The sequence below is a fragment of the Lytechinus variegatus genome, chromosome 12 (assembly GCF_018143015.1).
Source record: "Lytechinus variegatus isolate NC3 chromosome 12, Lvar_3.0, whole genome shotgun sequence".
NCBI classification, from domain to species: Eukaryota; Metazoa; Echinodermata; class Echinoidea; order Temnopleuroida; family Toxopneustidae; genus Lytechinus; species Lytechinus variegatus.
The window spans coordinates 8,228,489-8,241,455 of NC_054751.1; the positions used below are offsets into that span (position 1 = coordinate 8,228,489).

Below are 12,967 nucleotides of genomic sequence, written 5' to 3' on the forward strand. Positions count from 1 at the left end.
AACTGTAAAACTGACTTTTTACTCTCCGAAACGCCAATTATTCCTGTTAAATTAACGGGTTTACTTTAATCTGCATGAGGTATGTTTAATGTCACATTTGTGTTCATGAAAATTTCCATTATTCAGCCATTTCTTGTCAGAAATCAACTTATGAGAGCATCGACCACTAAATTTACATGCTTATCATATATTATACAAGATTTATAATTCCAATAATCAATGATTAATTCAAATTATCTGCCAAGATGATTAAGAACATTTCTCATGTTACGTAAATTATGATAAAAGTGATTTCCCTTTCTCGCTCAATCGAATTCTCTGATTTCATTAAAGAATCCTCTGTAAAAAATATACCAAACATCGTTTCGAATTTCTGCCCATTTTGAACTTTTTTCTTTTTTCTTTACTGTGAAACGGATCCAGTAACAAGAGATATCATACATGTATTGTAAAAAAAACTTTTCCATCTCACTTCGATACTGTTAGTACAGGGCCCTTTATGCCCTTGGTCGAGCAGTTTTTATAACTGGAAGGGCTACTCTATTAAAATAAAACGAAAATGAATATTATTCCGAGGTCAGGTGATCGATCTTACCTCAGTGAAACCGGGTCCTGAACATGTTTTTTTTAAACAATGTACTAAAATATAGCTACAATAATTTATGTTTCTAAAAAAAAGAAATAGAGGAAATCTTCTCAATATTATTTTCAGCAATTGGTTAACTTTTCTATATAGAGCTACACTCGAATGAGACAATGAAAAGACAAGAAAATATATATGAGGAAAATGAAATTGGCTTACAGTAAACTGACAATTTGATGCAGAGTTGCAGTACGATCCACCTGCGTCGGTAATGGATTGTCCGTCTACTTCAACGTAGATATCATATGTACCAGCAGACCCAGTCCTGAATGGGGAAGAATTTTTGAGGTTGAAAATAGTTGTCAATATCTAAAATATAAATGTATATATATTTGGTCAGAATATTTATGATGAATTACATTATTTTGGGCCTCTTATCTTAACCTTCATGAGTAAATTCTTCTGTCATTATTTTTATTACCGTGGAATTCTGTCTGATAAACTCTAAATTAATATTCTTTCCACTTTACACATTCACATATGTCATGGAAAATATCTTTACTGCCTACTATAGATGTTCTTAATTTGGTAGCAGTAATCAATGTATTAATAGGCTCCGATGTTTGTGTTACCAAAAAATTCTTCAGACTGCTTTTACTGGTTCGAATTGAATTACATAATGGGGAGCGTTTCATGAACAGTTTTGTCAGTGATTTTCACCGACAAATGTTACAAGCTACTGCAAATCATTGCTTCTGATTGGCTGATAGCAAACTAGTCGACTGACATATGTGACAAACTTTTCTTGAAATGCTCCCTGTTTTCTTAGATATTTCATCCTTTTCAAGGAAGCGAATGGTAATAAGTTTTTACCTGGTCTCGCAGACGATCTTATTTTCGTTGCTATAGTAATCCAAAACATCACATGGTATAGATGTGGTCGAATTACGGAAAAGAACTCTGTTCCCAAGGTCTTCGTTTCCTTGCCCAAAGCTGAATCGGTCCTTGCTAAATCCTATACAAAAAGGACAAAATTAAAATGATAAATGGGTATTTATAATACAACTTAATCTTCTAAACATGCATTGACAATCTATGGGTAGAGTACGGTCTCTGGCAAATTATTGTGAATGAATCATCGATCCCTCTCAATAAAATTATATTTTTTGCAGAATGTTTTGCAAAAATCCAATTTTCCGTGTTACTCTAGTCGCGAAGGCATTTAAAAATAAACGAAAGCATCATTGTTTTTGAGAGAAATCAGGGGACTGTTTCATCAACATTTTTGTCCGACAAGTTGTCAGATCTGACATCTTTCCTTGATTTTGATTGGCTGAGAGGCACTGTTACTATAGTAACTGTCGGATAAAATGGGACTTGTCGGATAAAACGTCCGACAAGTCCTTTCATGAAACGCTCCCCTGGTCAATATTTACAATAAAATGTCATTTTCCCAATTATTCATCCAGCCTAGTTTATATGATCATCATTCACTGGAAGGACAATTTACCTGATCAGAGGGTAAAATAATACATTTCTATTCGAGGTGATGCCTACATGTTCTTTCATTAAAATTAAAAGAATGCTCATTAAGTATAGATTCGTGGAGCGTTGTGGCCCAGTGGATTAGTCTTCGGACTTTGAAACAGGGGGTCATGGGTTCGAATTCCAGCCATGATGTAATTTCCTTCAGCAAGAAATTTATCCACACTGTGCTGCACTCAACCCAGGTGAGATGAATGGGTACCCGGTAGGAAGAAATTCCTTGAAAGCTTTGATCTGACCGCCAAGGCAGCCAAGCTTAAGCCGGTGTAATAATAATAACAGGGCCCGCTCGGAGAACAGTTTTCAGAACTGAAGTGGCTTCCCTGGGAAAATATACATATATTATTACTATCACTAGATTATTATAGATTGTCATTTAATAAAACATATTCCTTTTAATAGATTCCTCCGGTCTTGGGTGCCCTTTTGGTAAAGTATCTATCAATTTTTTTTACACGAGAGATTGTGTTTATCATGTTCATATAGAGTGTGTTTTTATAGGACTCCTGCAAAAAAACATTCTGAAAATTCCAACGAGTTTTACAACAGGAATAGATCTGATAGATCTGCCATAAGTATTATTACATCTTAATTACAGCTACAGTCAAAATGACATACTTTTGATTATAGAAAGGAATGTGTGATAGACAATAAAGTAACTACAATAGAGTGATTTATTTAATTATTACAAAATAAGCATTAATGGGTTCGTGCAATAATCTAATAGTTTTCTGAACGGCACCGGAAGTAGACTTGATTTGGGAAAGTAGCAGCAAATCTTGAGTATACTTCCTTTGAGCGTGTTGTTGTTTGGCACCTTTCTTGATAAAACAGTTCGATAAGACCATCCAGCGGGCCATCCAGACGCTTTTAATGGTCTATCTTTTGACATCATAAGTGTTTGATGGTTTGCTAGGAGTTAAGCTAGTGGGTACTTGTCCGTTGTCACGATCTGCATGACTAGACATACACCATGCTTTCATATATGATAATGTTTGGTCTCCCAGAACCTTTCAGGTCCCTGGATTTCAGCGTTATGCAATCTATTGTATTTGCGTCTCGGCATCATAAAGGGAGTTGTTTTTCTGGGTTAAAGTAAACTCGGCAAGGATGCGCTCCTCGGAGCTTACAAAAGGTGACGAGGATGACATTGACAAAAAGGGTCGTGATTATCGTTTTGGTAGTACATGCAGTTAGTAGTAGTCATGAGGAATTATATTCGCTTGGTCTATAGTTGGTCTACTTCTTATGTCTAATATCTTTCTTTGTAATTGAAATTCTTTGGAATTTCAAAATTTTGAAAATTGGGGGAGGGGGGTGTCGGGGTTGTTGGTTTTTTATCACTGTCTTCTAAGTCATGAAGGCGCTGCTAACTCAAAATGAGTATATAGACTCCAGGATCAATGTTTTTATCCATCATTTGTATACAATGTACACTACTGAACATTGGAAATATGATGAAACGTATTTAAGATTTAATCGGTACACACTTGTTTATGTAATTCGCTTGTTTCGGAATAGCAAGCATTCGAAAGTGCGCATAAAAAGAAATGATAATGCGTAAAATAAGAAACTTGGAGCCATGAAAATACTACGATAACTTACCACTTCCAGAGATTTCGATCCTGGTGGCACCACGAAGACTTCCAACTCTTGGATCTATCCGAGTCACCCTCGGTACAGCACCAAGGGACGATGCAACGAAACCTGTAATGGAATTAAATAGTACACTGTTTCTAAGGGATAATGGATTTTTGTTTCTAGGAAGCTTGAATCAGCATTGGTTTTAATTATTTCACAATAATTATTTATTGTTTTGGTCATCATGCAGGTTAAGCATAATATGATTCCTGTTTTGCTATGTTAATATAATTTTCTTACCCGGTGTTCATGAAGAATGCTATCGAGCTTAGAATTTAACACTTTCCCGATGTTTTTATTTATCATTATATTAAATAATGATAAGTAGGAACATCATCACGGATGATTCGATTTTGAAATAAAATAATCAATGGTGTTATGAATATGTTGAAAATCTATCTATCTGTATATCTATTATCAGTCTATCATATATCTATCTGGCAATCTATCATTTACATATCTGTCTACAGTATTTATATTTTAGCACACATTAAGAGTTCATTTTATTTAAATAAGCCTTTTAGTTCTAAACATGAAATTGTGAAAAAGTTAAAACTGATTAAATATTCTGCGTCCTCCGTGTGAATTTCCAAAAAAAAGAAATAGCTCACGCTTCGCTCTCGCATTATACAATAAGGATTATGATATTATGCAATTATGTTCATTCATAAGAATAAAGCTAGAAGTGACTATTAGGACTACCCCTTTAAAGAAGCCAAAAATCATCTTCGAGCAACCAATTGGGGAAAACATGGCTGAAAAAATCCCCCCCCCCTATTGGCGAAGGCTAGATCCGCCACTGATTTTATTTGTAATTATGATTTTATTGTATTTTTTGTTTTGTTAATGTAATCATGACAAATGTAAATTATATTCAATTTGTTCATTTGAATGCATGTGCAGAGTATGCCTTGGTGCGTAAGCTATAAAGCATCCTACATGCCTCTAACAACAGGTTATGGCACTACAACGCTGCTATTTACATGTAACACAATTTAAGCATATTTTATGGAGCTTTGATTTCTAACCAAATCGGTGACAGTGCTAATTCCTAAGTAGAAGTTTAATGCGTCTATGAATTTTATATTCGGACCCCCCGGATCCTGCTGCACTATTGATATAAAAGCAATCAAATCCGTCAATGAAAAAAATCACCTTAACAACCAAACAACAACACAAAAATACAAAACACCTAAAACACCTGTTTTGTTCGCGTCCCAAATAATGGAACCTTAAGTTTATGGCTGGTTAGCTGCGATATTGTTACTAATTTTCAGATGTTACATGCATGTGCGCACGTAATTACATTTTAATAAAGAGAGGAGATTGAAGTGGAAGAAGGAGAAAGTGGGGGGGGGGGGAGCATTTGACTTGAGAGATTGGCTGAAGCATGTATGGATGTGCCTTAGTCATGTTAGTGTATAATATTTATGATATTAGCCGCATTCATCCGTTATAATTTACATGCAATGAAGTATCTTGGCCAGTCAAATATATTGCTGTACACACCCGTGTCCAAAAACACCCCCTAAACGAGTTTTTCTCTGTGAGCAAAATAACCCCCTAAACAAGTTTTTCGCAGTCTTTATATTTTGGCACCTAAATATATTGTCGCCAGAATATGACCCCGGGGAAAAAGCTTGGGAAAAAATACCCTAAACGCGTTTGGCTAGTCTTAAAAAAGCTTTGGAAAAAAAACATACTCTAAAAAGACGTTTGACCCTGCGACTGACCATTGACCAGTCTTTCAATATACCCCTCTTTTGAAAATCGGTGTTTTTAATTAAAAAAAGGTAAAGGGTGCGCAAATAAAGAATATGAAGAAAAAAGGCAAAGGAATAAAGGCGCAGAATAGGAATACATCTGAAGGTAATAATTACCCCCGTCCTGTATTATTACCATGGTAATGAAGTTTCTAACAGTTAGAAAATGAATCAAACAATCCTGAAAATATTCTTTCTTCAAACACAAATATAACTAGCAGGCGCGGATCTAGGAGGGGGCCGAGCCAGCCCCGCCTCCCCCTATTTTTTGGCAACCTGCAGAAAAGAGTGTACTCTTTAACTTGATAGAAACAATGAAAATCAGAAAGAAAAGTAAGAGAGAGGTATCATACCCATGATGTGTAATTTACAGCCTCGTAACGGCCGGCCCAACCCAAAAGGAAACAAGAAAAAGGTGAGGGGAAGAATTGGAAAATATAATTTATATTTTAAAAAATCGCTTGCACTTCGCACTCGCATTGCATGTGTAATGAATAGAATTCAAGAGGATTAAATTGCGCTTATATCCACTTCTGAAATCAATTTGCACACAATATAATTTCAACTCGCACATCAAGCGTTCATTATTTTGTTTGATTTACACAAATTGTTAATATACATTAAAAAAATTCAGCTCGCATGCCCTGCGCGCTAACATTGTTTGCTTTGTGAGATACCTATCCTCTTTAGAAATTCTTACCAAAATTTCTCAAAATGCCCTTTTATCATGTTAGTAAAAATTTAAGCTCGTACTTCGCGCTCGCGTTTAATATTGTTTGAGACACACAGCTTGTTCTTTATTCAAATAAAAACGCGCTTAGACTGTGCAGTTTTAGGTCGGAATATCAAAAAATTTGTGCTCGCGCTTCACACTCTCATTATTTAATTGGTGATACTTGTATCCTCTTCATTAATCACTGAAAACAGTCCTAATTGAGTCTCTTTTTTTACGTTACTATATTAAAATTTCGGCTCGCGCTTCGCGCTCGCATTGTTTAGTTGGATACTTATCTTTGTTCGTGATTATAAAAACTGTTCAGAATATTCAGGTCTAAGGACATAAAATATCAAAGAATTTGAGCTCGCACTTTGCGTTCGCATATTATATTAAGACCATATGATATACCTTATCATGTTTATAACAATAAAATTAAAACTTCAGTCTTAAGTTAGGACTAACCCCTGAAAAAAAAAAAAAATCAGATTATAGCGGCCCATCGAGAAAAATGTTGATGAAAATACTCCCTCCCTCATTGGCGAAAGCTGGATCCGCCCCTGACTAGCAGCAGCTTCGCATATTCATACGTTACTCTTCATGAATTTTAAAAACAGTTCTGAAAAAAAATATTTTCTTTTTAAATTGTCAAGGCTTTTCATCACGCGCTGATTTGATAAGGAAGATACAAATCCTCTTCATTCGTTTTTACAAAGAATTGTGTAAATGACCCTTTTAGGTGAGGATATATATTTTAAAAATCAACTCGCGCTTCGCGATCGTATTTTATCGATAAGATACATATCTTTTTCCTACAAATAACCCTTATTTTTCCCCCATTTCAGGTAAGTTTATAAAAATTTCAGCACAACCCTCTTGCTTACATTAATTTCTTGGTAGATACGCATCGTGGGATTACTTCTCCCTATAATGTCCCGATTTCAGCTCGCGCTTCGCGCTTGCATTAATTGCTTAGACATGAATCATGTTAATCATTACAAAAAGTGCTTAGAATATTCAGTCATAGGATCTTAATTTTAAAAAAAGAATAGGCTCGCGCTTCGCCCTCGTATTAAGTCGATTTATTTAATGATATACCTATCATATCTATGAATTCAGGTCTGTATATCAATAATTTTCAGCTCGCACTTCGCGCTCGCATTAGATACATATACGAATCATGTTTATGATGATACGTATCTTTTTAAGTGTTTTTTTTATATATTTATGACTGTTTAATCTTACATCTTGTGCAATGTATTTTGTTTGATTTCTATACGGTAAAAAAACCAAACCAAAACATATTATGTTTACAATAATACTATCAAGGTTTCCTTGGGGTCTACGAAATGTTTCAATTGACACTCGTCCGATGAACTGTTAATGTTTATTGGTATATCTGGACTGTTAATCCATTGGTTAAACAGTTTAACACTTATCAGTACAATCCATCAGTTGGTTAAACCTTAGATCAACATCTCCCACGAATCATTGTCAACTATCATATCTCGTCCAGGGGTGATGACCTAATTATCTATTGAATGTCAGAAAAAATGTTTCTAATACTGCTTAAAGTGTTGGTCGCAAAGGCAACAATTTTTTTGTCTATTAATATAATACTATATAAACTCAAGTAAAGCGTTTTGCAATGCACTTAGTTTCAGTATTTATTGACATTTTTGGTCTATATGGCATTGCAGTGTTTAGTGAGTGATGGGAATTATAATTTATCATTATATTTATTTTGTATTTATTTATCATTGTATTTATTTTGATTGTGATCATTGTTGATATCATAATTTAAGTGTCGTTTGTGTTAAAACAACCATGGAATGGAATTGAATTGAATACTTGATACGTATTCATGCACGATTCAAATCAAAAGCAGAATAAAATGAAGCAAAGAAAAAAAGCACTGCAGTCTTAAAAGATAATATCTAACAATGATACCCCTTTGATAATTCGCAAAGCACTCTACTGAAAATTACACATTGACAATTAAACACAATGATCATTACCCCCCCATCATAATAATACTGAATAGAGCAGTTGCGGGGGGGCACGCTAGAATTTGACAAAAATAACCAAAGTTGTTGACAGTTAACATTTGCCACATCAACCAGGAAAAATATAACATAATGAACGATCACAGAAACAGAATGAAATTCATTTTCTTAAAGTTCAGAGGGAGACTTTGGCACATGTATACATTCTCCGAATTTCCGAGTAGGTCAGTTTATATGATTGTAAACTACCGGGTACATGTAATATCTTATCAAATTCACATTCGTTTTACATGATATGAATTTTATAAAGATAATAAACAAGTCATTTATTTTTCTTATGATCCCGTGATGATGGTATGTTGATGTGCATGCATTTAATAATTCCAGTTATTTTTGGTGAGAAATTTTGCGCTCGTACAGTAGAAGCTGATTGTAGAGACAAATAAACGATCTGTTCATAAAGATGACAAAGGGCGTAAAAACACGGTTTTCAAGTAAATGATAAATATGCACTAATTATTCCTCCCGTGATTCCAGTTTCCCTTATTTGTTTTAGCGAGATACACATCATGCACGTTGATAATTACAATATAATGATGAAAAATAAGAAATTCCATCGCATCAGTTAGATATCCATCCTGTTTAAGGTTTAAAAAAAAAGTTATAACGCCGAAATATCATCTCAGGCTATTGAAAAATTTCAGCTCGCGCTTCGCGCTCGCATCTTATTTGGTGAGATATCATATTAAAGAGTCACTATAAACATTCCTTAACAGGTCTCCTTTCAAGACATGAGGGCCTATAAAAAAACTTGCGCTTCGCGCTTGATTTACGGTGAAACAAGAACAATTCACACCCGCTTTGCCCCCTCCCATTTGTTCCCAGTAAACGAAAACGATTCAAAGAGAGCATGATACATGTATACCCGAGATATAGAGATAATCTACCTAGTTGTAGGTGTAAGTCATAATGTGGACTTACAAGAAACCAACAATACTTTGAAAGCTTAACTAAAATACATCAACTGGGGTAGTGTTTCTGTTCTTTACCAAAATATTGAATAATGCAGGGTATAACCATGGCATTTCATTTCTTGCAACTGACTTTTTGTTAGGAGAGGGAGGTCTCATAGGACCATGGAAGAATAAAATCTAAATCATTCAAGCCAGGTTTGCACCGATTCTATAGTCTAGCTAGAGAAGCCACAAAATTTAATAGGAAATAGACCTATCAAACTGCGCTATACTGATTCAATCTGTTCGTGTATCCATAGAGAAGCCACAAAATTTATTAGGAAATAGATCTATAAATGCGCTACATAAAAATATAGATACTGATTATATTTGTTTAGGCTTTAGTTTTAGCTTATACAGGATATCGATAAGTTATCGGTAAAGCTCTCAATTTGATTAAAGTCTGTTGTTTTACGAACTTGAAATATAATCTTCGTTCTGCAAGATCTAGTAGCAAAAATCCAAAGATCCACCAAAACAAAAACAAAACAAAACAGAAAAAATATTAAAAAACAGAAATAAAATCTGTTAAACACCAGAAAGACAAATGAAGAAATTGATACAGAAGAACACAATTAGGCTAGATATAGTTTTAGATCAACTTACTGGTTAATACGAGAAACACAAGAAGCCTTCTAAGTGTCACTTGACCACTACCGGGACGGCAGCCCGCTGCTAGGGACGCCATTATTGTACTTTCCGAGCAGAAACTTTCCCACTCCTATCTTTCCTCAGATAACCATCAACTTCTCGATTGTCTCCAAGTCTATTCTCAAAGCAGCAAGTCAAACGAAATATCAGGAAAATCAAACAAGAAAAGGGGCATCACAGATTGAAGCAAAAAGTAGTAACGATCAACGTTATATCAACTTCTTCCTCGGCAAGTCCAGCTCGCTTAGAAGAGGTTTAGATTTTGAGAGATTTTTAATCACGCCAACATGTTAGCTTTAGGTTTTGTTTCGTGTGTGACAAGTGCGTGGTATTGGGCTTGCATATATAGATTAACCCACAATGCACCGCATTCGTGCTTCTTACATAAAGCATAATATTAAGGATCAATCTTGAGCCAATCGCTATGAGGATCTCAACAAAAGCTGGTTTCTGACAGTAAAGTATTGAATAGGCGATTAAATTACGGTACCTGCTTACGCTGGCCACCTTTTTATTTGCGAGGAGGCTTTGTTCAGCTTTTTTGTTCATCTTCTTGATAATATCGATCGGCCGAATAGTAGACCTGTATTAACAGTGGGAGAGAGAGGGAGAGGGGGAGAAAGAGAAAGGAGGCAAGGAAACTGGTAAGCAGGATATAGTACTTTTATTTATTTTTTAAAGAAAATATAAAAGTTGATAATGGCAATTTGACTGTTTCCCCACAATGTAAAAGTACTTCTTGGAAACAACATGACAACAATCATCATAGCTTTTATGACGGTTGATATTGTACAATTGCCATGGATTCATTCCGCTGATCAAAGATGGGTGCATGATTTTTTTTTCTGTTGCTGTTTAGCTGCTGAATTATATAGATTTTCAGGGTCAGTGGTTTAATAAGTAAGATCATAATGCAATAATTGGCTATTATAACAAGGCTAATAGAATGCATTCCCAACACACTTAAAAATATCATGATAATTCCCGTGGCTAAATGACATTGATTAGAATTTAGAAATACCTTTATTCGCCTCACCTTTTTTTATGGTAACTTATAAAACTGTTATGGGGGGGGTGGAATAAGTGGTTTCACCCGCGAGGTTCAATTTTTTTTTTAATGCAATGACTATTCTGACGTTTTAAGGAAAAAAAATCGAACAATTTCAATCCATTATGTGCGCTAAATTTAATGGATATTGCATGAAGTATTTATTTATTTATTCATTAATCTATTCATCTTCTGATATTTATAAAGGGTGGCACATGTCACCAACTTGGTGGTCTTCCATGTTAAAAAAAGAGGGAACAACAAATAATAATAGTAACAATAATGATAACAATGGTATTATCAATAATAATAATGTAAACTATAAATAATATCAATAATAGTAATAGGCAAGTAATAAACAAAATATACTACAGTAATGTATACAGACACAAAATGTATGCAACTATGTTTTAAGAAAAACAACTGGTATCCTTGGGAATTGTGTTCATATGAAAATCAACTTTCACAATATGAATCAAATTTTTGAATTTAGATTTTGAAGTTATAGGACATAACTTAACAATAAATTAGAACGAAAAAGAAAATATCAAATATCAAAAGTGAGAGAATGGTTCCAGTCAACACGGTTACACTTCGTAATTCCGAAACACGTTAATTGCCTATACCTCGATGTTCATTAATCCGAAAACGTAAAAGGATTCGTTAGTCCGAGCATTTGTGGCGTTATTCCGAAGGTTCGTTATTCCGAAGTTTCGATAATCCGAAAACGAAATAAGGTTCGATGTTCCGAAGGTTCGTTAGTCCGAAAACGAAATAAGGTTCGTTAGTCATTACGTTTTCGGACTAACGAACCTTCGGAATTACGAACGACATTTCGTTTTCGGATTAACGAACCTTCGAAATTACGAACCTTACTTTGTTTTCGGACTAACAACCTCATTTCGTTTTCGGACTTAGGAACCTTCGGAAATACGAACCTTCGGAATAACGAACCTTCGGAATGTCCGAAGCTTCGTTATTCCGAAGGTTCGGAATTACGAATGTATGCGGTCAACACAGATACCAATGATTTTTATATACATAATTATTTACATTTTTTTCACTACACTTTGATTTCTCACATGACCGCTGGAAATTAGTATATTGACGTGTACCATTATGTCTGAAAAATATTATACCTATATAGTAGTTTCCTTTAAAATATGAATATGTTTATATATCCTTAGAATTAATTTACACCTTATCTGCAAATAACTTAGATTTTAGATTGCGTTTCAAACTTTGCAAAGTAGGTAACATCTAAATAAAACTTTCGTGTTGGTTACATGTATTTTCTGAAATAAAAGGATTATACAGTGCGTATCAAAAAAAAGTTTACACTTTGAAAAAATCCTGTAAAATTATTCATTTGTAATATCCTGAAGATTTTTCTGCATTTTAACACTGGTACATATCCAATTAAGCAAATGACGGTTAACTGTCAAAAGATATTTCTGCTTGAGTGTGCACCACCTACTTTTGAAAAGTTCATGAAAAATGATTTGCGCAGAACTTTGAAATAGCTATGCGAATAAAAATAGACCTTAATTTAGCTAATAAAATTGATTTGAAGATATCTTTCAACTTGTTTCCTTGCTCAAAACACTTCGAAGAGTGCATTGCGCCCCACCCCACTCCCCACACACCGAGGCCATCTCGACGATATTTGCTTTACATTGAGCTCTCATTTACATGAAATTGCTTAGGCTTGATTTTCATTTTTTTTTAACCTTGTCAACTTGGAAACAGGGTGGAGAAACAAGTATTAAAGGAAAATGAAATGTAATCACACTTTAATGATAAAAACTTAGTGAAACAATGCTGGAGATGTCTGATATAAAGTTTTATTCAGATTTATTAATGTCCTCAGATCCAGCTGGCACAAAAAGGGTAAAGGTTGTGCTTACTTAGTGTCGAAATTTCAATTTGGGTGGCAAAATTGTTACAAAATGCTTGAATGTATTCATTTTGTTTCTATTGACCAAAAGTGCAAGGGAAATGT

At 34.5% G+C, this 12,967-nt stretch overlaps 1 protein-coding gene across 1 annotated transcript in view; it reads right to left on the reverse strand.

Annotated features, from left to right (window-relative positions):
- Positions 1 to 10,320, reverse strand: part of LOC121425000 (fibrocystin-L-like) — a 68,024-nt gene extending 57,704 nt beyond the window's left edge. The window contains exons 1-4 of the mRNA XM_041620916.1: positions 9,873 to 10,320; positions 3,734 to 3,835; positions 1,457 to 1,598; positions 803 to 908 (exon numbers count right to left, since the gene is read on the reverse strand). Coding sequence (XP_041476850.1) covers positions 803 to 908; positions 1,457 to 1,598; positions 3,734 to 3,835; positions 9,873 to 9,954 — 432 coding nt within the window. The 5' untranslated portion in view covers positions 9,955 to 10,320. The remainder of the gene's footprint in view (positions 1 to 802; positions 909 to 1,456; positions 1,599 to 3,733; positions 3,836 to 9,872) is intronic.
- Between the last annotated feature and the right edge of the window lie 2,647 nt (positions 10,321 to 12,967).